At 43.5% G+C, this 25,492-nt stretch overlaps 1 protein-coding gene across 4 annotated transcripts in view; it reads right to left on the bottom strand.

Annotated features, from left to right (window-relative positions):
* The window catches only part of FBXL17 (F-box and leucine rich repeat protein 17), a 325,423-nt gene that overhangs the window by 57,468 nt on the left and 242,463 nt on the right, over positions 1-25,492 (bottom strand). Inside the window, exon 4 of one of the 4 annotated variants that reach the window (XM_070462689.1) lies at positions 574-1,245. The exons of 2 other annotated variants lie outside the window; for them this stretch is intronic. In XM_070462689.1, the coding sequence (XP_070318790.1) occupies positions 1,148-1,245 (98 nt within the window). In that variant the 3' untranslated portion in view covers positions 574-1,147. Of the gene's footprint in view, positions 1-573; positions 1,246-16,391; positions 24,299-25,492 lie in introns of those variants that run through there. One more of the 4 variants, XM_070462688.1, reaches the window with a different exon arrangement.

Here is a 25,492-nt window from a genome sequence, read left to right as displayed (position 1 = left end):
TATGACGAAGGACCTGGACGGACCACATCTGATTATCTGCGCAATTTCATCAGCATCACCTGAGAGCAATACGTGGGCTCATCGCAAACAATGAGGGAGAAGCACAAACAACAACCCCGAACCGCCGCAAATTCACCGGGTTGAAGAAGTGCACTTGACAACAGGCTTCCCGTGGATTATGCAAGCCTGCCGGGGAGACAGGAAAACAACTGCTTTCTGGTGACCCGAAATGGGATTAACGTAAGCCGGATGAGTGTTAGAAAGTCTTTAAAGAACCCAGTGAAGTATCATTCAAAATGATACAGCCAAGCTGTTTAAAAAAAGAAAAAATAGTCCTGGGAAAACAGAGAAGCTGAGATGAATCTGGTTATCAGTAATCAGGAAATGAGACAGCTCCTACTGAGAAAAACTATGTGGGAAAACATGATTCCAGCCATCAAAGTCACTAGTTTCTATGAATCTAGGGCAGAAAGGGTTATTAGTCACTTAGCTGTCTGTTACCTACATCAGTCTTCACAAATGGTAGTCGGATCATTTACAATACTAAAGACAAAAATAAATACACTGTATGTAAATATGCATCTAAATGATTTTTACTTTTAAGAACAACCTCACTTTCAGCTATTAAAAAGCTCCTTTAATTCTAAGAGAGACAGTCAGTGGGTGACTAAGGCATTGCAATTTACATCTGCTTAGTGGTGATATATTAGTCCAATCTCCAGAGGGCTTCAACTTGATTTTCTCCATATGTTACCCATATGTTATATTACCATAAACATATCTTCTAGAAAACAGCCATATGCTTCACTTTTATACCTGAATAATAGTGGCCCTTCCTTATCTCTTCTGTGGATTTTGGATTTTCTTATCTCGTCTGTGGATTTTGAAATATTTATTAGAACTATATATGAAAAGAAATATTTTAAAATCAGCTGAATATAATCTCTGTTATGCATAGCTCTGCATTTCTAAGATCTACAAACTTCTTTCCTATAATACTAAGATTCCCAAGCTTGAATATCCAAGATAAGAATCACTATTTACATTTAGGTCAAACATAATTTAGCTTGAATTTTAACGCATCTTCCCAGCCAGTGTTCCCAAGTATGATCTGGAAGTGCAGGCTCCTCCTCTATTGACGAATGAGTCAGGGATGATCACCATCAGCCCCGTGACACCAGCAACAGTTCATGGTTACAGAATTCAGATGACGTGTGAGATACTGCATGTCACTTTTCATTCTACCTACAAGTAAAATGTAGATAAAAATGGAGTAATGATGTTTACAGCTGTATTATTTTCAGGTTGCACTCACTGTAATTTCCAGTTATCACTATGGTGATTTTGCATACATGAGACTGTAAAAATCCTGGTGCTTTTAGGGCATACAACATGAGAAATAAATAACCTGACTCTTTCTGTTCAGTTCAGTCGCTCAGTCGTGTCCGACTCTTTGCGACCCCATGAACCGCAGCACGCCAGGCCTCCCTGTCCATCACCAACTCCCAGAGTCCACCCAAACCCATGTCCATTGAGTCAGTGATGCCATCCAACCATCTCATCCTCTGTCGTCCCCTTCTCCTCCTGCCCTCAATCTTTCCCAGCATCAGGGTCTTTTCAAATGAGTCAGCTCTTTGCATCAGGTGGCCAAAGTACTGGAGTTTCAGCTTCAGCATCAGTCCTTCCAATGAACTGAAATCCAAGGACTGATTTCCTTTAGGATGGACTGGGTGGATCTCCTTGCAGTCCAAGGGACTCTCAAGAGTCTTCTCCAACACCACAGTTCAAAAGCATCAATTCTTCGGTGCTCAGCTTTCTTTATAGTCCAAATCTCACATCCATACATGACCACTGGAAAAACCATAGCTTTGACTAGATGGACCTGACTCTCTGCTTGCTCTCTCTTTTTTATCTGCCTTCTTTCCTCTAGCCTTCTAACTACTAGAACCTCCATGAGCAGAAAAGGCTATGATGACCAGGTTTCAGTGAAGACCTCTGGGTGGATGACCATGGCTATCAAGTATTAGTGTGTATGTAATTTTTTACTTAGGCTGCTTTAAAGTAGGAAATTCAGAGTCAGCCCCTCCCCTCAGGAGAGTTTCATTATTTCATGTCAGATTTTGTGGGGGATCAACCTGTTTCTAGTGTCTACTATTTCTAATCACTAAAATTACACAATAATTCTGCTCATACACAATTTGAATGATTTCACTGTCTTGCAACAACACATCCTTTCAAAACCCAGGATCATCTCTTTATCTTTCAGGGTCTTCTACCGACTGATTCCATGTAGCTGTAGCTGTGTGCACTCCTTTCCCAAAGCCAGCCAGTGAGGCCTTGGACAAGAAGGGCGGGAAGGCCCAGCCAACCTAGATCAGGCTCATACAAACTTCACTAACCATGTTTGACCCATTTCATGCTCTGGTCTCTATCTCAGAAAATACTTGGACTTATATCCAGATGGAAAACAATTAGAAGGTAATAACAGCAGTGAACATCTGTTTATTCTTGCCCGAAAAATCCCATGGACGAGTTCCTGGTGGGCACAGCCCATGGGGTCGGACACAACTGAGTGAATAGCACAGACAACTAGGTTCAGTATTAGCCACGGTACAGACAGTAGTATCTCACTTCATTCTCACACGCCATGAAGTCGGAAACGGTATTATTCTTACCCACCCGAAAATGAAACTGAGGCTGAGAAACTTTAAGTAGCTCACTCGAGGTTATACAGCTGGTAAGTGGTCGAGCTGTCGTTCGAAGCCAGGCAGTCTGTCTCTGCGACCTGTGCTATGGCTCCCCACGAAATGATTTTTTATAATAAATTTCATTCATTCACATGTTGAGTCTTCACTGTGTTTCAGGCACTGTATACTAGGACACAGACTAGCAAGGAATGGGCCCAGCCCTCAAATAACTCCGTGTTTTATGCGTGTGTGGGAGGTGTCATAGAGCTAAATACGTGGGACTGCCTGTTCAAGAAAATGTGGAGCAAGCGTTAAATAATTTTACACTTACACAGCACTTTACATCAATAGCAATAAAATTATATCTGAGTAAAACCGGAAAACCATGGAGGCACTGGGGGGTGCACACATACAACACACTAGCGTGGGCTTCTCTGGTGAGGGGTCAGCCCTTTGGGGAAGGAGCTTAGATAAGCAGTTAGGCTGTTTTCTTTTGACAAAGGGTTTTCAGGTGTGGAGGTCCACAACTGGGATGTGGGTTTTAAAAGGCCGGGTTCCTCAAACCCAGCTGCATGTTAGAATCATCAGGGGATCTTTTAAGGAAATATTGGCGCTCTGACCCCACTCCCAGATAATGAAACAGAATTAATCTGAGGGAGGGCCTGGGCATCAGTATTGTTAAAAGATCCCTAGGTGATCCAAACACGCCGTCCACGCTGAGAAGGATGGCTTCCTGGCTTCTGGTGTCTCCTTCACAAAACTGAAAAATGTACTTGGGTAAACATTTGCCACACAAACAGCAAAACAGAGCCACCAATTCAGAAGATTTCACCTAAGATGATTCTAAACACTGTCTCAAAGAAAAATCATTGCAAAATCAAGTGAAAATTAAAAAAAAAAAAAAAAACTACTTTGCTTGTGACTGCATGCTAAAGGTAAGGATTTGCTGGCAAGACATGAGCCAGAATGCTGAGGGGTTATGTTACAGCACAAGGTGATGAGATAGGGAAAAGGACATGTAAAGAAGTAAACAGAAAATCCACCACTCATCTTAACAAACCCTCCTTTCTTAAAATTCCACAGTTCTCCCTCAGTGCATCTTGGGTGCCAGAAGTTAAAAATCAAATGCATCTTCCCACTGCTGGGACAGAAGCAGGACTGAACTCTGCCGTGACTGCAGATGATGTCAGCCGAGTTGCAGAACGGACACCCCCGGGGTAGGGAGCCTTGTTCCAGCTCCTGGGCAGATGACGAGTGCTCCACAGTTTCCTCCATGGTGAGGCCACTGGGGATCTGGCTGCAAGCGCGTATTTTTATACACACCTCAGCTAATGTCAAAGGCCTAATGCAAACTCTAGTGCTTGGGAGCATTAAATAGGTTTGGAAGGCTTCCCCGGAGAGTTTCAGTTCCATTAACACAAGACTTGGTGGCTGAGGACGGATATAATCCCGATCCCACGCTAGAGATAGAGAAAGAAAAACTCCTCACTGTCTTCAAGTTAGCACTCACGTTTCAAAAGATAAGAACCTTTCAGGGTCGACAGGACTGAAGAATTCAGGTGGAACCCAGTTCAGCATCTTACCCGGCGCCCTTCCCCCCGTGGGGCTCCAGTGGCAGAATACAGCTAAATTATCTCAGCTGTTAGGGGAGAGAAGGCCTTCGGGGGCGTCCTCGGGGGCTGCGTGATGGGAGGCGCTGTTGCAGAGTGATGAGCTGCAGGCCCTGAGGGCTCCGTGTTCACAAGCAGCTCAGGGCGGCGCTGCGCGTGGAAATGTCTGCGGCCAGCAAGGAGGTGCTGCGGAGGGCACTGCGCGTGCAAGGCCTCAGTGCGCATGCAAGACCTCTGCTCGCAGGCGCTCCGGCAGGGAGAGTCCTCCTGCGGGCACAAGGCTGAAGCCTGGAGGGAGGCAACGCCAGCAAACCTACCGAGCCCCGTGATCATTCACGGGAGCCTGACGTTCCCTCGCAGGGCCCGTGCCCACCCCCGTGGGCCCGTGATTCCCACAGGGGACGCTCTAAACCTAGGCAGTGCTCCCAAGCACTAACGTCTGCATTAGGACTTCGGCATTAGCTGGTGCTGTTTAGTCAGCAAGTCAGGTCCGCGTCTTTGCAACCCCATGGACTGCAACCCACCAGCTCCTCTGTCCATGGAATTTCCAGGCGAGAACACTGGAGTGGGTTGCCACTTCCTTCTCCAGCAGATCTTCCTGGCCCCAGGATTGAACCTGAGTCTCCTGCTTGGCGGCTGGCTTCTTTACTACTGAGTCACCTGGGACGCCTTCCCATCAGCTGAGCTGTCTATAAAAATACAGGACTCTGGCCTCCTGGAGAGCTCAGAGACAGGTGGAGCGGTGCCCAGGGACAGGCAAGGCTCCCGGAGGCAGGTCCCAGAACAGGACTTGCCCCCCTCGAGCGACCCCGCCCCATCCCAGAGCACGCCAGCTGTCCATGGACACTCCTCACCAGTCCCTCCGCGTTCCTTCCTCTCCATCGGTACGCCCACAGTCCTGGCTTGGAACCTAGGTTTTTAATTCTTTTGACCCAATCCAGACCGGTCACTCCAGCTGATCTTGTCAGCAGTGCATCCTTCTCAATACACCCTCTACCCCAGAGGTCAGGAAAGGACAGCCGAGGACCAAACCCTGCCGGTCGCCTGTTTCCTTCTTTGAAGAGCTGTTTATTTCCTTTCGGTGGTGCTGGTGGCTGTGTACCGGCTTCCTCTGGCTGCGGCAAGCAGGCTGTTGGCACGGGGCTTCCCTAGTTACGGCCCATGGGCTGGGTGCCCTGCGGCGTGTGGGACCCTCCGGCACCAGGGACTGAACCCGCGCCTTCAGCATGGGAGGGCAGGTTCTTGACTTCTGGACTACCAGGGCGGCCCTGCTTGTTTCTGTATATAGAATTTAATCAGAACGGGGCCGCGCCCATCCATTTACGTTTTATCAACGGCTGCTTTCAGGCCACAATGGTGGAGGGAGATGGCATGGCTCACAAAACCTAAACTATTTACACTCTGGCCCCTTACAGAGGAAGTTCTCTAACTACACTGTTGTCAGGATGGTTTTGATCAAAAGTATAGATCTGACCGCGCAGGTCCCATGCTTGAAAGACTGGCGGCTACATCTGGTTAAGGGCCCACACTGGTTGCCGCACGCAGTATTTCTGACCACGTTAAATAAACTCCTGGTCTTGAAGGTGCCTTGCATATTAACGCCAACTTTATCCTCCTGTGCCTATGCTGTGTGTTTTGCATATCATGCCCTTCATCTGAAGGATTTCTATTCATCCTCCCTGGTTCAGTTCAAATGTCATTTTTATTATCAGGTAGCCTTCTCTGACTCCTCTCAATGGTCAGATCCTCCCTACATACCTTCTTCAGTTTCACAGCACTTTATATATTTTTCAATTTTGCATTTATTGCTCAGGATTTCATTCATTTATCTATTTGCAGAACTAGCTGCCTTGCTAAGTCACAAGGAATTAGCTTAAATGTACCAGGATGAAACTTCCAAATAAACATAATGGTAATTTTCTGCCTGTATTTATATTGAAATTACTGTTATTTCAAACAAGTTTGAGAGTTTTTCTAGAAGTTTGCTTCAGAGACATTTTATGTTCACACCAAAAAAGTAGTCTTAAGAGTTTGGACGTACATCTCATTTCAAGTTAAAAAAAAAAAAAATCACTCTCTAGTTTCATCACTAAGCTTATTCTAAAGAAATTCTAATCCTTGCCAAAATTTTAAATCTACCCTTAAAGAAAAATTTACCAATGATGATGGTTATTAAATAATTTATAGCAGACTTTGAATGTAATTTTAAAAAGATAAATTTCCAAGAGCAAGGGTAGCCATCTTGAGAGAAATACTTTTGTTAGGATATTAAGTCTGATGGGAGTGTTACATGGTTTAGAATGCATTTTTTAATTAATTAAATGACACTGTGTAAAGGATGGAATACTCAACAAATGGTTAACACACTTTTTAAAAATGGGTTTGGATGGATAACATCTAAGTATAATTTTGAATAGAAAAGGCCTCTAAAAGGCAAAATAGAAGGAACAAAACACAGCAAAAAATGATAAATACAACTACATTAAAACAAGACATGTTCATGAAGATACCATAAACAAAGTAAAGTCAAGCCATAGATGGAGAAGATATTTACAAAGCATGTAACTGACAGAAGTTTAGCATCCAGACTAAGAATGCCTCAAATCAATAAGATAAAAACAATCTCCTAGACAGACAAACAAAAAGATACCAACAGGCAATCTAAGATAAGAAGGTCCAATAAACATATCTAAAAATTCTCTACATCATGAAAAAATCAAGTAAATACAAATTAAAGCCATAATGAGATATCACTTCACACCAATCAGATTGGCAAACATTAAAAAGTCTGGCAACACCAAACGCTGGCAGGGACGTCAAGCAATGAGAAATCTTATACCTGATGGTGGGAGTGTAAATTAGCACAACTTTGGAGAGCAAATTGGCAATACCTAGCAAAGCTGGAGACGCACTCCTAGATTTATTCTTAGACACAAAGAGATATATCCAAGGATATTCACTGCAGCACCGTTTGTAATAGAAAAAGAGAAAAATCACCTAAATGTCCTTCAATTGGAGAATGAATAATTAAATTGGCACTGTTTACAAGATGGCAAAAATGAATTAACTAGGACACATATACCAATGTGGATCAGTCAAAAAAGCATAATGCTGAACAACAACAACAAAAAAGTGAGAAGAAAAAAATGCAGACAGTAAAGTACCACCTACGTAAAATTTTAAAACCTGCAGAGGAATGATCTATATTGTTCACAGATACATACAAATGAAGCAAAAATAAATACATGTGTGTGGGACCGATGAATACCAAAATCAGGAGAGTGGTTACTTTTGGAGAGGAAAGATGAAATATAAATATGGACTTTAATTCTGCTGTAATCATCTGTTTTTTTTAAGCTAAGGTTTATTGATGCTTCCCATGGGGGAAGGCAAGGCAGCCCACTCCAGGGTTCCTGCCTGGAGAATCCTATGGACAGAGGAGCTGGTGGGCTAGTCCATGGGGTCGTAAAGAGTTGGACACGACTGAAGCGACTTCCCACGCATGCACCCATACTGATGTGTGTACACTGTTCTCTATGCTTTTCTGAATATCTAGAATTTTCACAGTTTAAAAAGTCAACCACTTTGAAGACAATTCTTTCTGAAGGAAGTTGCCATAACATGCACCCCCACGATAATAAATTCAATAGCCAGACATGTTCCAGTAGCTGACAGCAGATTGGTGAGATTTCAAACTCCTCGGACAGTGTTCTCAGTTCTAGAATTAGAACTTAACCTCAAACTTTGGTCAGTCTAGCCCGCTCCTGTTTACAAGTAAGGCCGTGGCAGGGCTAACTCAGGTACTCAGCACTGGAGACCGGCGAGTCCAGCGCTGAAACAGTGGGGTCTGCGCCAGCGCCGCCAGGCACCCTGGACATGGGCTGGAACCAAATAGGGCCTTTTTTCAAGGACAAGGTCCAGCCTTCTCCCACTGTTACTTTCATCAACCTGACTTAATCTTGAGACTTTCATTAGGGGCAGAAACCCGTGGATGCATTCTGGATTTGAATGATTCCTGCACTGTGAAATAATTATTCACCAGGTGAAAACAGTAAGGAACAGAAAGAACAGTGTGCATAATGCGGTGCTGCTCTGCAAAATACGAAGGGAAACGAGGACACTGTATTTGTTCGGCTTGTGTGTGCAGAACACTCATACGGGGCACGTCAGAACAGCGGCGAGCTGTTAGCAGGGCTGGGTGCTGGGAGAGCGCCAGGACTGCGACGGTGCCTGATCCCTGCACACCTGTTCATAGCTCTTCTATCATAAAACACGTGGCTCTCCTCCTCCGATGCGCTCAGTGAACTGCGGCTCCCCACCCGCTATCACGGACTGATCAGGAAATTACAGCGTGCGGTCCGGGTCTGACAGGTGGAGTACAATGGCCACTGCCCCGGTGTTGCTGACGGATCCCAGCTTCTTATGCACTAAGGTTCTGGTTTCAGCTCCCAGCTGGAAGTGACTCATGCCTGCTGCTTTCTACTTAAAGCTCTGGTCTCAAGCTTTTCTCCTAAGGACACTGTCTTATAAGACCTTCCTCAGGACCATGAGGTAATACAGAGGGAAACCTTCAGGAAGCAGTGGGCCTCCCAGCTGTAAGATGCTCGGCCTTGTCTCAGGGCCTGAAACGTGCCTCCTGCCCGCCTTCGCAGCTCGTCACTTGCTGACATCTGGGCTTGAGGCGCCCACGACTCCCGCTGTCCTGAGACCTGACTGACACTGTGCTGTTGACGCTCACTCGGGTGTCTACCCTAAGCTCTTTTCCCTTCTCTTCTCACATGTCTCACCTGTTGATCGCTAAAAGGTGGAGTTCTCACTCATATACGTTTTTCTATGGTCGTTTCCAACCATCAGGTGGAAGCTACTTCTTCCTGAACTTAGAATCTGGTTCTTGTTCTATAGCCACTTCCTACAGGGCTGGGTTCGAGAAGAGAGCTTCAGAGAAAATCAAGGCAGTGGAGACACCCCTAGCTCGCGGATCGGAGGCGCCGGGTTGGACGAAGACCCACTCCTCTGGCGCCCGGCTCCCTCCAGGCTGAAGCGAGCAGCTCAGGAGGCGCCGTCCGGAGGCCCTTGAAGCCCCAAGCTCCTGTGGCCCTCCTCTCTGGGCCTCGCCGGCGCCTTCCCCCAGCCCCACCCCTTCTCTCCTCTCCACGTCTGAAACATGCCCTGAACAGAGGTGTTTAGACACATGCACCCATGACTTAATCTCAGAGAAACAGAGAAGACTAAAAAGCTTGGAACCATAAAGGAACAAATGGGAATTGCTGCCTGCCAACTGTTCTCATGGAAAAAAAAAGGCATTTTCTTCTAGAGAGGAAAATCTCTTGAGGTACTAAAGTTATTTTTTAAAAAGGCTGCACTTTCTGAGGACACTGTCTTACAAAATTTTCCTTAATAACATGAGGTAACAGAGAAGCAAACCTCCAGAAAGTAGTCTTTACACTTTAACATATGTCATCTATTCATTTAGTCACCCACTAAGACACATTCTGAGCAGAAATCCTGTAAGTAATTAGGTCTCTTTAATCTGCATCAATATTTTTAATCATCAGAGTCATCTTGCAACTGAAGCTGGAGATCTGGGGACACCCCAGAAGTCTCCCTCTCCTTGCCCACACACCCAGCCACCACCACATTCTGAGGACCCCCCTGCAGAACAGGTCCCCTTTCCACTTCTCTGCTACTCTCCTGGCCTCCACGCCACGCTCCCCTAAACGCCAACAGCCTCCCAGGGGCCCCTGTGCCCTCTGGCCATTCTCCAATCTTCTCTCTGCAGAGCAGCATGACCAATCCTTGTAAAGTCACACACCTAGCTAGTCAGTCCCCAGGGAGCACCCTTCAAGGTGCCACCAATGGCTTTTGAGTCGAATCTCCACCCTTCCCCTGTCTTCAGGACGTACAGGATTTGGTTTCTGTCTGCCTTTCCATCATTAACCAGCTGTGTGAGCTTCTGCGCATTCTGAGACCTCTCTTTACATTATAAAGTTTATGCTATAAAAATGCAGCTGAGAAGTAGAGCCTGCCTGCAAAGTGCCTATCACAGTCCTTGGCCCACAGCTAGCGCTCCAGGAGTGGCCACTGTCTGAACATTTTATAGTCGATAAAGACAGAGTGTCTATTCTGTGTACCACACTAACATGCTTCCACATACTATGTACCGCAATATGTACCACACTAATGCTTCAAAAAACTAATGAACCATTTCTAATGCTTCTTCCAACATATACCCTTTCCTCATTGCTATGTCAACAAGGAGATTGCTACATTTAACATAACATTTTTATAAAAGTTATATACATACATGTACATATATGTGTATGTGTGTATATAATAAAAATAAATAAAAAGTCTTTGTAAATAAGATATAAAGTCTTACACTTGGGTTAAAATATCAATAGCACCAAAAATGGCTTAGGGCACTTCACAGTTAATGTGAAGAGAACCTAAGGATTTAGGTAGTTTAGGATGTTAGTATCTAAGAGAAAAAAGTAGAGTGCATTCAACACCACCTACTATCCCAATGAGCACAAAGAAAAAAAGCTAAAAACAACTTAGATGATGATACTATTTATATGGAAAGCAAGAGAAGTCACATGTTGCACTGGTCAGATAACATCTGGTTTTATTCTAGGGACCATATTTTAATAGTGACATTAACGTGTGAATTAAGGACCAATTTAGGACAAGTAGGCAGGTAACAGTCCTGCTGACAATGTTATATATAAGATATAGTTAACAGAGCTGGAGTCATCATCCTCGGGAAGAAAAAGCTTAGAAGAGAGGATGGAAAAGATATTTCAAATATTTGAAAAGACTTGTTATAGAAAGCACACTACAAACATCCTGGTGGGCAGATGTGGACCCGAAGTACAGAAGCCATAAGGAAGAAAACTTCAATTCTCACTATTGGAACTGTTCAAAAATGGGGGGGGGGGAATACTTGGGAAAGTAACAAATGTCTCCTCATAGGAAAAGTTTTTAGTACATGCTGAAAGATCATCCTCAAAGAGCCACATGGAAAGAGGTTCCTTTTTGGATAAGAGCAAGGACTAGACAACAAAATCAATAGCTAACTTTTCCTAGGCTCTTAGGGATGTGCCAAGAGCTTTATAGAATTACTCATTCAACATTCACAACAACTCTATCACATAGACACTACCATTTTTCTGATGAGGAAACTGCCCACAGTCCAATAGAAAATAGCTGAACATGAGTCAAATCCAAGCTGCCAAGACTCCAGAACCTGGATTCTCAGCCCTCCTATCAGCCAACTTCTAATCTAGCTGTTTTCTGAATCTTCTTTACCTCTAAAGTCCATGTTTCCATCTCTCACAACAACTTTTTGCAGTCACTCGTTGACTGGTATCCCATAGGCCTGTGATTTCCTGTTTCTAAGATTTGTAAGGAAAAGGAAGTTTTTTCTAAATTAGATGAATGTGTACCATTTCTGAGAGATGTACAAGAATGCATATATAAGGAGAGAGAGTTGTACAGAAAGAGAACTCTACTCTATGCAAACTCGCCCAGAGAAAGTCCCTACACTCAAAAAGAAGCCTATAAGAGGACCTCTGCTCATTTAGAAAGACACTTTCTGAGATGGTTTTAGATATACAATCATTTAAAATGTCATACTTAACAAAAAGATCCAAGAGAAAAATAAAAAGGTATAGCAACCTTTACAAATATTGTCTTGCCATTAGATTAAAAAGTGATAACTGCAGGAAGTTATTAAGACTGCTAACATTCTGAAAATAGAATAACCACCATACAATAGTCCCTATAAGGAGAGAGTTTACAGAGTAAACTGTTCAGCAATAATTTGAGATCTGTACCAAAATCTAGTGGATAAGGGAGATAATGGCAGAGAGCAGAACATCCCACAGCATGCACAGATATTCTCGTCTAGTAAAAACTTTTGGGTGTATTACTATGCCTGGATGACTCATATGGTCTCATCTGGCACAATTTTGCAGTGATAGGAAAAAATACAATTTGCTTATTTAGAACATGTTTTAGAGCCGGGTGAGAAATAATTTCCCTAAATTGAATATTTGGGAACCAATTACAACCCCAAATCTGCTATTAACCTCAAAATAGGTAATTGCAAGTTTGTGTCTAAATCCATTTGTCATAATGGAGCAAATTAGGAATCACATGATGGATGTGATTCATGTGTGACAGCTATCATGAGCGCCATGAGCCCAAACTAATAACAACATCCAAGAGAGATTCCAAATGTGATGCAGCGATGAAGGCAAAACTCATTTTCGAATTATAATAGCGACATCCAAGAAAGGTAACGTCTCCTTTGTGCAACAGCCACGGCCGGGCCTCTGGAGGCCGGCCGGCCACCAAGGTCCTGGTGAGTGGTAGCCACGCGCTGGGGCCGTCAGCACATGGTGAGCGGCACAGGTCGCTGCCGCCACGGGCCCGGCGGACCAGACCAGCAGCGGGCCCCCCGGGGCTGGAATAAAGGAAGTCTGGTCACCGGTCTGGGCTCAGGGATTCTGACCCCTGCTGCTGCACAAGCGCGTTCCCCGAGCATACGGGTCACACTCCTTCCTGACTCTTCGGCAAGCCGCCTGCCCTGTTTTCCTGTTGAGAGGACACCAGAAGTCTTGGAAAACCCTTGGGAGTGTCACGACGAGAGCTTGCTTTCGGCAACAGTCGCCTCGCAGCTGAGACAGAAAATTGCCTGAAGGTTCTGGGAGAACAGAGGATGCGGCTGATGCCACTTGATACCAGGGAGAACCACCTCCAGCAGCCACTGGCAGGCCCCGGACTGCCAGGGGAGCCACACAAGGCTGGGCAGCGACCCCGCCCCCCGGCCCCCTGCTAGACCGAGGGCCAGGAGACCAGAGAAGGGGGAGAAGCTCCTTCTCGTGTGTACCTCCCTGGCACCGAGCAGGGGCCGGGAACGGAGGGCGCAGAAATCAAGGGCAGTGGAGAAGAGGGCTACGCAGACAGGCTCCGAACCCTGGCTCTGCCACGGACCAGCTTATGTGACCCCGGGCAGCTTACTTCAGCTAAGTCTCCGTTTCTTGCCACAAAAACGAAAAACAGAGTGGGTATTAAGTAGTGTATTAAAACATTTAATACACAGTCGTGCTGTAAAAAGTGGCAGTTTATTGCATCAAATACATTTTAAGGATGAAAGCTGCCTAGGATGTATGAGACAAGGGGAAATAGAAAAAAAGTTCAAGATAGTCATTTTTCATAGATCAAAGTGGGCAACAAAAGTTCTCAGCATAGCACTCCATGAGGTGAATACAAATAACCTCTACTTGTTCAAAGCAGTTTTTTTTAGTATAATTGGCTTTTTATCATTGTTCATACAATGGTTCAAAGAGAAAGTCTGTCTCAAAACAATAAATTCTCATGAGAGTGAATAGAATTTAGAATTAATATTTCTTATTCTCATTTTATATCAACAAATTTCTTAAAATCTGGACATCTTAATACTTGTAGGACTGCAAGGACAGGAATATGCATATGTTAAAATAAAACAAACAAGTTTTAGTCTAAGCTTAAGTATGACTATATCTGCCAATTTAAGTGTAGATGCATGAAATAATTGATGGCTCATCTCTTTCAAACATTTTTATATTTACTCTTTGCTTTCCTCTATAAAACCACCTTTCTATGGTTTTATCTCTTGATGGAATAAAATTTGGGTTTTGATTTGCCTTGCTAATACTTTTAAAATTAAAGTAGCTATTTTAGATGTTGGCAATTTTCCACATCTCCCTCCAACAGGACTGAAACTTTCTCAGTATCATCTCTGGGGATAAACAACTAATTAGTTATTTGAGACTCCAGTCACAGAATTGGTTATAAATTATGAGCAATTTAATATAATCATTTTTTATTGAAGGGTTAAATTTGAAAGAAAGAAACTGTTAGGCCTTCAAAGATTTCTTCAAATTATGATTTTTCTGATACATGTCAACTTCTGGGTTCACAAATGTGTTTGTGTTATTTTAATATACCATCAAATAACTAAGATAATCAAATGATGTTTTCAGTGGCTCTGTTTAATACATTGGCATGTTTCTAAAATACAGACCTGAAGTAAGTAATTCAGAGATGAAAGCAAGGTTACTCGAATTATTTAAATAGCATAAATGGCACTTTCATATATCCTACATGTTCTGTCTAAACTATATTGTGTACTTGACTGTGTATGCAAATATGATTCGGCCTAAAAAAGCCCAGTTTTGCTTAGAACAGTCAATAAGATAATTTGACTTTCCTGATGCAAAAATACAAATATTCAACGCCAGATGAAATCTGTGTCTTGTGATCAGTGATCACAGCCGCTGAGAAAGACCCCTCTAGAGCCGCAGCACGTCTGTCTCAGCAGAGAGCGCCAGACAGGAGATCAACACGTGTGACCTGTACGGACTCGCACCAGTGTTGTCAGCACCCACGCTGCCTCTCTGCTCTGCTTCACACAGTCATCCGCCCAGGACAACACATTCTCCTCCACTTTGCCTTCATCCCCCACGGAACTACAGCGCTCCTCCAGAGTCGACCTCCTTCCCTTACTCTCACTAAATATCCTCTGACCGTAAACGGTCAAGTGTACTTTGATGGACTCAGTTATTACTTGTGTGTGGCAAGCTCTGAAATGTTTCTTTATGGAATGTTAAAATGCAAGGAATTTCAAGACTCTTACGTATAAGACAATGGAAGCTAGGAGCCATTAAGTCTCTTGGTTACACTTAACCTGCCTAGCTGGGCTCAGGGAGGGCACCAAGTAGAACACAGGCCTCTGCACTTCCAGCTGTCTGCTTTCGACTACACCGACTGTATCCTTGGTGCATCATTTGGTCTCTTGTATCTCTATCTTCTTTTTACTGGATCTCATACTTCAAATGTCCCAAACCAGATTGTTCAACTTCTCTCTCAAGCCAGCTCCCAAGATACCACTGCCTGACTAATGTCACTTCACTCTTCAGGTTATCCCAGCATGAAATCTTAAAATCACCTTTGATTTCTTCCTTTTATCTTCTAAATATAAAGTAATAAGTAAAAGGTCTCTGATATGGACATGACATTGAAAGATACCAATCTTTGAAGGACAAGGGTAAATACTATCTTTTCAACCAACCTGCCCAAGGTCATCAATTCATACTGATATCTGTTTCCTCTGAACTCACTGACCATTAATTCAGTCTAAACTTATTTTGATACTTAATCATATATCTTCAGTTCAGTCGCTCAGTTGTGTCCGACTCTTTGTGACCCCATGAACTGCAGCACACCAGACCTCCCTGTCCATCACCAACTCTCGAGTTTACCCAAACTCATGTCCATTGAGTCAGTGATACCTTCCAACCATCTCACCTTCTGTCATTGTCTTCTCCTCCTGCCCCCAATCGCTCCCAGCATCAGGCTCTTTTCCAATGAGTCAACTCTTTGCTTATATAAGGTGGCCAAAGTATTGAAGTTTCAGCTTCAACATCAGTCCTTCCAAAGAATAGTCAGGACTGATTTCCTTTAGGATGGACTGGTTGGATCTCCTTGCAGTCCAAGGGACTCTCAAGAGTCTTCTCCAACACCACAGTTCAAAAGCATCAATTCTTTGGCGCTCAACTTTCTTTATAGTCCAACTCTCACATCCATACATGACTACTGGAAAAACCATAGCCTTGACTAGACGGATCTTTGTTGGTAAAGTAATGTCTCTGCTTTTTAATATGCTATCTAGGTTGGTCATAGCTTTTCGTCCAAGGAGCAGCCATTTTAATTTCATGGTTGCGGTCCCCATCTGCAGTGATTTTGGAGCCCCCAAAAATGAAGTCTGTCACTGTTTCCATTGTTTCCCCATCTATTTGACATGAAGTGATGGGACTGGAAGCCATGATCTTAATTTATGAATGTTGAGTTTTCAGCCAACTTTTTCACTCTCCTCTTTCACTTTCATCAAGAGGCTCTTTAGTTCTTCTTCACTTTCTGCCATAAGGGTGGTGTCATCTGCATATCTGAGGTTATTGGTATTTCTCCTGGCAATCTTGACTCCAGCTTGTGCTTCATTCAGCCCGGCATTCCGCAAGATTAAATAAGCAGGGTGACAATATACAGACTTGATGTACTCCTTTCTTGATTGGAACCAGTCTGCTGTTCCACGTCCAGTTCTAATTATTGCTTCTTGACCTGCATACAGATTTCTCAGGAGGCAGATCAGGTGGTCTGGTATTCCCATCTCTTTCAGAATTTTCCACAGTTTATTGTGATCCACACAGTCAAAGGCTTTGGCATAGTCAATAAAGCAGAAGTAGATGTTTTTCTGGAACTCCTTGGTTTTTCTATGATCCAATGAATGTTGGCAATTTGATCTCTGGTTCCTCTGCCTTTTCTAAATCCAGCTTGAACATCTGGAAGTTCACGGTTCATGTACTGTTGAAGCCTGGCTTGGAGAATTTTGAGCATTACTTTGCTAGCGTGTGAGATGAGTGCAATTGTGTGGTAGTTTGAGCATTCTTTGGCATTGCCTTTCTTTGGGACTGGAATGAAAACTGACCTTTTCCAGTCCTGTGGCCACTGCTGAGTTTTCCAAATTTGCTGGCATATTGACTGCAGCACTTAAACAGCATCATCTTTTAGGATTTGAAATAGAGCTCAACTGGAATTCCATCACCTCCACTAGCTTTGTTCATAGTGATGCTTCCTAAGGCCCACTTGACTTCGCATTCCAGGATGTCTGGCTCTAGGTGAGTGATCACACCATCATGATTATCTGGGTCGTGAAGATCTTTTTTGTACTGTTCTTCTGTGTATTCTTGCCGCCTCTTCTTAATATCTTCTCTTCTGTTAGGTTTATACCATTTCTGTCCTTTATTGAGCCCATCTTTGCATGAAACATTCCCTTGGTATCTCTAGTTTTCTTGAAGAGATCTCTAGTCTTTTCCATTCTATTATTTTCCTCAATTTCTTTGCATTGATCACTGAGGAAGGCTCTCTTATCTTTGCTTGCTGTTCTTTGAAACTCTGCATTCAAATGGGTATATCTTTCCTTTTCTCCTTTGCCTTTTGCTTCTCTTCTTTTCTCAGCTATTTGTAAGGCCTCCTCAGACAACCATTTTGTCTTTTTGCATTTCTTTTCTTGGGGATGGTCTTTGATCCCCTGTACAATGTCACAAACCTCCATCCATAGTTCTTCAGGCACTCTATCAGATCTAATCCCTTGAATCTATTTGTCACTTCCATTGTATAATCATAAGGGATTTGATTTAGGTCATACCTGAATGGTCTAGTGGTTTTCCCTACTTTCTTCAATTTAAGTCTGAATTTTGCAATAAGGAGTTCAAGATCTGAGCCACAGTCAGCTCCCAGGCTTGTTTTTGCTGACTGTATAGAACTTCTCCACCTTTGGCTGCAAAGAATATAATCAATCCGATTTTGGTATTGACCATCTGGTGATGTCCACATTTAGAATCGTCTCTTGCGTTGTTGGAAGAAGTTGTTTGCTATGACCAGTGCAACTTGGCTGATGTAGCTCTAAAACATGAACAAGGTATCTGCAAACATTTTCTGATAGCTTTAATATTAAATGAAAAAACTGAGTGCTGACTAAATATTCTTCTTAAAAGAGCATCTCATTTAACATAATATTTATAAGTGAGAATTAAGATAAATAGGTGTACACAAAATAAAATGAATATAAAGTAACTCTTATTAAGTATTATGGATGTTACCAAAATACGGCCATTTCAATTATGTTTTTCCTGGCACATACATGAAACAAAAATAGCGTAAAACAGCAACAGCTTTAAGGAGTCAGTACTGTCTCAGGAAAGATCGTTGGGAAAGCATGCTGGACGATACACCCTGACCAGCAGTCCACTGCCTGCAGCGCCAGGGAGGGTGCACTCTTACAGAGAGCAGGGGTCCTCGGGGGAAACACCCTCTTTCAATTTCCCACGCCTAACTTGTGGAATCACTCGTAGGCAAAGAGGAGTTGATTTTAATTGTTCCACTGGTACACAGGGAGAATGACAATCTCAAAAGGAAAGAATTCTTTTCCCCCTTCTAATTAGTCAAAGACAGTTGACATACCATGGCATATTCATGAGTCTATAGGAGAGGAAACAGATTTCAAAAGGAGATATGAATGAAAAGTTAGCAGATGGAGAGAAAACAGTTTTGATCACAGAAGACTAGAAACGAAGGAAAGTTGATAAACTAATATAAGAAAGCTGAAATGGTTAGTACAAAATTAGTAAAAGTAAAAAGCAGAAATGAAAGAAGGGTAACTATAGGAGAACTGACTTTCCCCTTTTCCTTATTATCTATAAAATTAGGCTCAAGGAACTGCAGATTGTACAATTCCTGCTCTGATACAAAAAGCAACTTTAAAGCCAGAAATTTACCTCAAAGTCCACACAGGAAGTTCAATCTCATAATTTACTGACAGACCTTTAGATATGTGAAGTACGGAGTATGCAATGCATTTTGAAAATCCATTCTAAATTTTCCCCAACTTTAAGGAAACGAAATTATTCTTTCAAATAATAAAACATTTTTTAGAAGTAAATGCAGAAAACTAGTAAAACATAAGTAATTTTACTTTTTATGACAGTTGCTGATATTTGACACTTGTTTCTAATGAAAGGAATAATTTATATGAACAAAATAATGCATTAAGCAGGAGGAAGTACTGATCTAAGAGAACCACAAATTCAGTAAGTACCAAAAACTCATTCTCCCTCTTATCCAAATAGCTCTCAGTCTTAAGAATAAAAAAAGAAATTAGTGATTATCAGTAGTGTGGGCTTGTGATTTTTTTAAAACAAAGAATTAAGAAAGATTACAAAGATGTGTTATGTTTTAAAAACTAATAACTAAGAAAGATCACAGAGTTGCTTCACTTGACCACAAACTGATTCTGCAACCCTCCTTAATGTTGATTTTGCAATCAAAGTAGAGGCAGCTCAGAGCTATTGCAGTTCCCCGCGACAAGAGTCTCCAAAGGAGATGAATGAGATCATCTTATTGATAAGGTCACGATCGATCTCAAGTAGACCTTTTTTAAATTAGCAAAATGTTGCAGCACTTTAGTAAGTGTCGCCAATAGCCTTTCTCCATGAAAAATGCACTGGCTTATGGAAAACTAAGTTTTTCAATTAAAAATTTCTCATAACAAAAGATTTGCTGCCATACCTGCTTTTCCCCAATTCGTTATTATTTCAGAGACATAGATTCTCAAGGTAGCCTACACTTATATCTGAGTTCAGAACAGCCCCTCTTCCAAAGATCTTTTAAAAACGAAGTTAAGTCCAGTAGTTAAAATCAATCTCTGTGGTTAAAAGTGTCAAAGAAATCTTTCTCAAACACTAAGGGACATCAATCTCAAAGAAAATCTGGCCCTATCAAAATGAAAAGCAATACTTATAAAGACTTAACTCAAAAATTAATGAACTCTTGAATAAATCTGAAGAAAGCAAAACCAACGCTTTAGCCTTCTTGGGAGGAAGAAAGTGGACAGAGGAGGGGTGCTGATAAAAAAGGGGTTGCCATTAAAACTATAAAAAACTTAAACATCATGTGGCAAGAGAAGTCGGTTTTTTTCCCCCTTAAAGTAAGAACTATTACAGAAATTCTTCCAGGTACGCACGCACATGATAGATGCAGGGATGGGTGGATAAATATTTATTTACAGATATTTTATTAATACCTATAGAAAAGTCATCCTCAGAGTGGAAATCTGCTTCAGAACGACCGGGGTGGTTGTTAAAAATTCAGATTCCTGGGGGTACATTCAGACTCCTCTGCAGGGACAGCAAGGAATCTGCACTTTCACCGCGCTCCCCATGTGATCACTTTGTACAGTTAGGCTGCAGAACGACTGCTGTAGACTTGGCCACTCTGCTGGGTGCAGCATGGCGCTGGTAACCTCCAGCTCTCCTTCCGCAGTCAGAAGGTGGAGCGGCAGAGGGCAGGGAGACTGAGGCTCCGAGTCTAGTGACTTCAGCTCTCTGCGATTTGGGTTCCCCACCTTGAGAAGAAGGATTTTCATCTCCCACAGAGATGCTGTGGGATGAAAGGAAACTCCTGGCGCACAGGAGGCTCCCAAAGACTGCATTATTAGTTCGTCCCCGCAGTGACAATTAACTCGTCCTGCTGCAGGCCCACAAGACGCACCTCAAAACAGCAGCCAAGACAGAGACTGACTGTCCTGGGTGACGTGCTCCTAAGTCTTTAAGATAAAGTGATCTGATGAAACTCTGAGAAGTTTCACCAATTCCTCACAAAATTAACCTTGTAAGTGGGCACAAGAGAGACTGCCTGCTGGACAGTTTAGGGAAAGTCAAGAGAAGCAATGTAAAAGAAAATGGCTCCAAAACAAAGATAAAATTTTAGTTGCCCTGTGCCCAAATCTCAGCACTGACAGCGTTGGGAAGGGAGCGAATGGATTTGCATGGAGCTCAGGTTTAACATGAGGGTGTGACTTGTCACCTTCAGAACTGTGAGGCTGACTCCGTTCTTTTTAAATTTGCATGGTTTCACCGCTTTGCTTAATATAGTCATTGCTTGATTATCAGTTTCTTTCCCGTGTGCTTTCTCAGCCTTGCAGCATTACCGATTAAAAACCCTGGTGCCAGAAGTGTAGAGCTACGAGGACAAAGGGCACTGGCTTCATAACGAGTACAGGTGAGGAAAACGGGGACAGAGACCAGAAGGGCGGGTGTCAACAACATCTGGTTCCGCCAACTGCTCCCCGAGACGCAGCCAATTAGCCTGATCAGGAAGTAACACGCTAATAAACAGTTCTCACACTGGAGAGGAGAGAAAGGAAACAGGATTTTTTCACCGGTTTAAAAAAAAAAAATGACTTGAGGCCAAAGTACCAAAAAAAAAAAAAAAAATTAGGAAGAAGAGAATCTTTAATTCCTACTTGTAATACACATTTAGAAATACATTACGAAAAAGTATTATGCTTAAAATTGGTATTAGTGAAGAAATTGGTGCATGTCATTGTTCAGAGCCTCCTACAGATTTTATCTCACCAGACCACACTGGATTCCTCAGCTTGGGGCATATTCCTTTTCCCCACCTAACGTAACTGTGTAACTTTCTGCCCACATCGACTCAGGCGTCACTTAAGCTGCTCTGTGTGCTCAAACGCAGCGCACACACACAAAGGCATACATATGACAAAAGCTAGCGCCTTGAATTGCCTTTTAACTACAGAGAATATAGTTCGCAAATATTTATACTTGTGGTGGAAACTTCCTGATTCTGTTGAATTGAGGAAAAACAAAAAATGCTTCAAAATGAAGCCCATTACCACTCTCACTGAACAGTTTTAAGTGACCTAGTTGACTCTAGAGGGTGACGGACAATGACGTGCAGAATCATCCTTAAACAGCAGTTTGTGATCCAGGCGCTCTGTGCAGGGCGTGAGGCCCTGTGTCCATGAAATAAACTCTCAGCCGCTGACGCGGCAGGGGAAATGTCAGCTGAAATGGTACAAGGGCCGTGTAATCCAGGGGGAGGGCATAACTGTCTCCCCTTAAGATTGTGAGTCAACTCCGGTACACAGAGACGAAGTGGGTTTTAAAAAAGTGAATCGTGAGTAAAATTAGAAGGAGAAAATATAGGCCAGATTCTTTTTTTTTTTTTGTCAGTTGTTCTCAGCACATAGAGATACAGAACTGTTCCTTTATTCTTGGGTAAGTTTAAATATCTCCCCTCCCTTCATAGGCTAGCACCATTTCCCCTTCTTTAGTTTTAAGACTCTCATTGACTGAGATCAAATCTTTATTCTCAGAACAAAAGGTATGTTATATAGACCTCAGAGTGAGGTCACCTCAGCCAGCTAAAAATTTGGGAATCAACATCTAACAGATCCTCTTCGTCTCCTGTGAAGAAAGGAACGCCTACATTATTTATCCCTCTATAGCCAGGTCAGCTGCAAGGTAACCTGCTCTTAAAAAGGACCAAAATGCAAATGACTGAGCTTTTTAATGCAGAGACACTGACAAGGTGTTTCCTAAGGCCACCCTTAGGAAGGTATCATCCAGGTCTTAATTTTATTTCAAGCTGATGCCACACAACTCAGTTCAGTTAAAAACAACAGGGCAAATTAGAGAGAATTTACAAGAAACCACATCCTTTAAAACGTGACCTGCAGCCTGCCTGCGCTGTGTCCACCTGAGAACGTGTATCATTAGGCGCTCCCTCCCACCCTCAAACCATCAGAAGCCCCCGCCCTTCGGCCGCTCCCCCTTCGGCAGTCACGGCTCCTCCCCAGCTGGGGATCACCCATCAGCACACTGCGACGGGGCCATCTGACGGGGCTCGGGATCCTCCCTCCCCCGGGGAACCGAGAAAGGCTCGAAAGTGAACTCTGCTGTGGGTGATCTGCACACCTCGAAACAGCCATCCCTTCTCCTCGTCCTCGTCCCTCCTCGAAGCGTCTGGCCGTGAGCTAACACTCTGTGGCCCATTTACCCCACATTAGACAGGCCTGTGCTTTTTCCCAGAGTAAAACAGTAAAATATCCAAAGTTGCACAGAAAATAATCCGTCACAAGGCTAAGAAATGGGACAATGGAGGAGAATTTGCCTCGGGTTCCAAATTTTACAGGGATTATTGCACACCTTTCAGAATTTCGCCTCCTCAGTTTTATGAATGATGGAGCGATCACACACTTTACTTAAAATAAAGTCTGTCACATTAGAGTTAAAAATGTCAAGTCTGGTCAAGGTTCTGTGGAAATTAGTGGAGACATGAAGATCAGGTGCTCCAGCGTCAGGAAGGGACTTGAATGTGGTCTCCATGGTAACAGCCTTGGTGCTTACATCAAAGGGCCTTCTCCTACATGCACAATGCCCGTGATATTTCTGACGAGTGCTTGGGCCGTGGAACCGTTCTCCTCTTAGATGCGGGCCTTCTGTGTTCAGGACCGATCACTAAGTTCAGTTCAGGTGCTGATGGGTAAAATTCTCTTAACCGAACGCTGGGTCCAGCAAAGTACAAAGACCACTTCATACAAAAGACAAGTGCTTGGGAATCCTTTAGATGAACTCCATGTATTTTTCAACTTACTTTTAATTCAGTTACACAGAAAATTCAAGCATTCTGAGTCACGATCATTATTTAATATGCAGGGCTGCGAAATAAGCACACGGACACTCACATGCGCACAGGCAACTCTTTGTTATCGAGGTGCATTTTCTTTCTGCACGCGTTTTGTGATATGCCTCACCTGCCTTTCGCCTGGTTCTCATCAACGTCATACCCCCTCTGCCTCACTCATCAAATTCACTAGCTTATGTGGCTGCCACATCTCAGTGATCACAATGTGAAAAGCATGCTAATCACGCCATCATATGTTATGTTTTAGTAGGAGTGGCTTTTATTACAAAAAACAGTTCGCATGCCTGATGGATGTACAAAGTTTTGCTACAATGGTTCTTACAACATGGGGACTCAGTCTGCTGAATTTTAACTAAAACATCAGTTTCGGGTCCCTTCCAACATGGTCTCAATTGACACAGACCAGAGCTTCAAGTGGTTTGCTCAAGTTGGGACAAGAAATGGCCTCTGAGTGCCCTGGTTCTTTGATACTTTTTCTTTTTTTTGGTCTTTGGAACTAACATGGTCTCAAAAAGGCAAGAAAAGCTCCGGGAGGTTTATTCAGCACTTAGTAATAAAGTGCATTTTATTTCATTGCAGGGACCCTCTCAGTAGATCTGTTCTCAGTGACTAATATTAATCTGTGCACTTTGCTTCTCACGTCACACACTAGTCCTGGGCCCTTATTCTGCTGTGGAAACATATTCAGGTTAACCAAGAGCAGGGACGATACGGGCAGGAGGGAAACTTGGGGGCCTTAGTGCTTCCTGACGGCTCTTGATTCCTTTTTACTTTCGCTCCTTTGGCTACGCTGCTTTTCCTGTAGCCGGAGCACATTCACGGATCCAGTTCTCAGACTCGAGTTGTCCTCCATGCTCGTCTTAAGAGGAAGCCCCAGACGGTCCTGATAGGCTGAAAATACAAACACAGGACTGCACTGTACTTGGGTCTGACAGGTTGACTACAATGGGAAAAGTTCTAAAACTGTAATGTTTATTTAATAACTATTTACTAACTATTTGATGCTTTTGAACTGTGGTGTTGGAGAAGACTCTTGAGAGTCCCCTGGACTGCAAGGAGATCCAACCAGTCCATCCTAAAGGAGATCAGTCCTGGGTGTTCATTGGAAGGACTGATGTTGAAGCTGAAACTCCAATACTTTGGCCACCTCATGCGAAGAGCTGACTCATTTGAAAAGACCCTGATGCTGGGAAAGACTGAAGGTGGGAGGAGAAGGGGACGACAGAGGATGAGATGGTTGGATAGCATCACCAACTCAACGGACATGAGTTTGAGTGAACTCCAGGAGTTGGCGATGGACAGGGAGGCCTGGCGTGCTGCGATCCATGGGGTCGCAAAGAGTCGGACACGACTGAGCGACTGAACTGGACTGAACTGATTTACGGATTGCCTCCTCTGTGCCAGATACTGTACTAGGAAATAGGGTTATACATATTTACAAGTCACCCTGCCAAACCTTCGGGAGTTCCCAAGCTAGAGGGCAAGAAGGCCAGTGAGGCCTTACTCTCCGCAGCGTGTGACACAGGTGAGCAGGGGTTTCGCACACGAAGGTGTGGACGCACAGGCAGAGGTAGGTGGCTGGGCGCCAGAGGCTTCCCTGCGAGTCTGAGCTGAGCGCAGAGCGGCAGCAACAAGCAGCTGGCTGCAGAGAAGGGGGTTCCAGCTGGGGAGGGGCACTCTGGCAGAAAAAGCAACCCAGGCACAGGGCACAGATGTGGGACCGTCAGGTCTGGTCAACGCTTGCCAACTAAGGAGATGGCGGGAGAGCCGCCACCAAGACAGGAGCAAAGCCAGGGGAGATCGTCAGAGACGATTTAAACTCACGGGTGAGTCACAATCAGCCAAAACCCGGCCCGCTAGGGATAACACAGAACTAATGTCAAGTGTGTTTCCTGATAAATATGTCTTGAAAGACACCTGGTTGGAGAATGCTTTCACTTGGATGTGAAAACACCTATCTCAGTTAAAGAGCTTTCTCAGCTAAACTTGATTTCAAGCGATCATGGGTGGGAAGTTGGCGATGAGTGGGAGGGAACAAAAAGCAGGAGAAGGGTTCTTGGAGTCTGGGTAAGAAAAGATCAAGAG

The sequence above is a fragment of the Odocoileus virginianus genome, unplaced genomic scaffold, assembly GCF_023699985.2.
Source record: "Odocoileus virginianus isolate 20LAN1187 ecotype Illinois unplaced genomic scaffold, Ovbor_1.2 Unplaced_Scaffold_8, whole genome shotgun sequence".
NCBI classification, from domain to species: domain Eukaryota; kingdom Metazoa; phylum Chordata; class Mammalia; order Artiodactyla; family Cervidae; genus Odocoileus; species Odocoileus virginianus.
The sequence above is the reverse complement of the archived record's forward strand: the minus strand, read 5'-3'. Positions and strand labels throughout refer to the sequence as shown.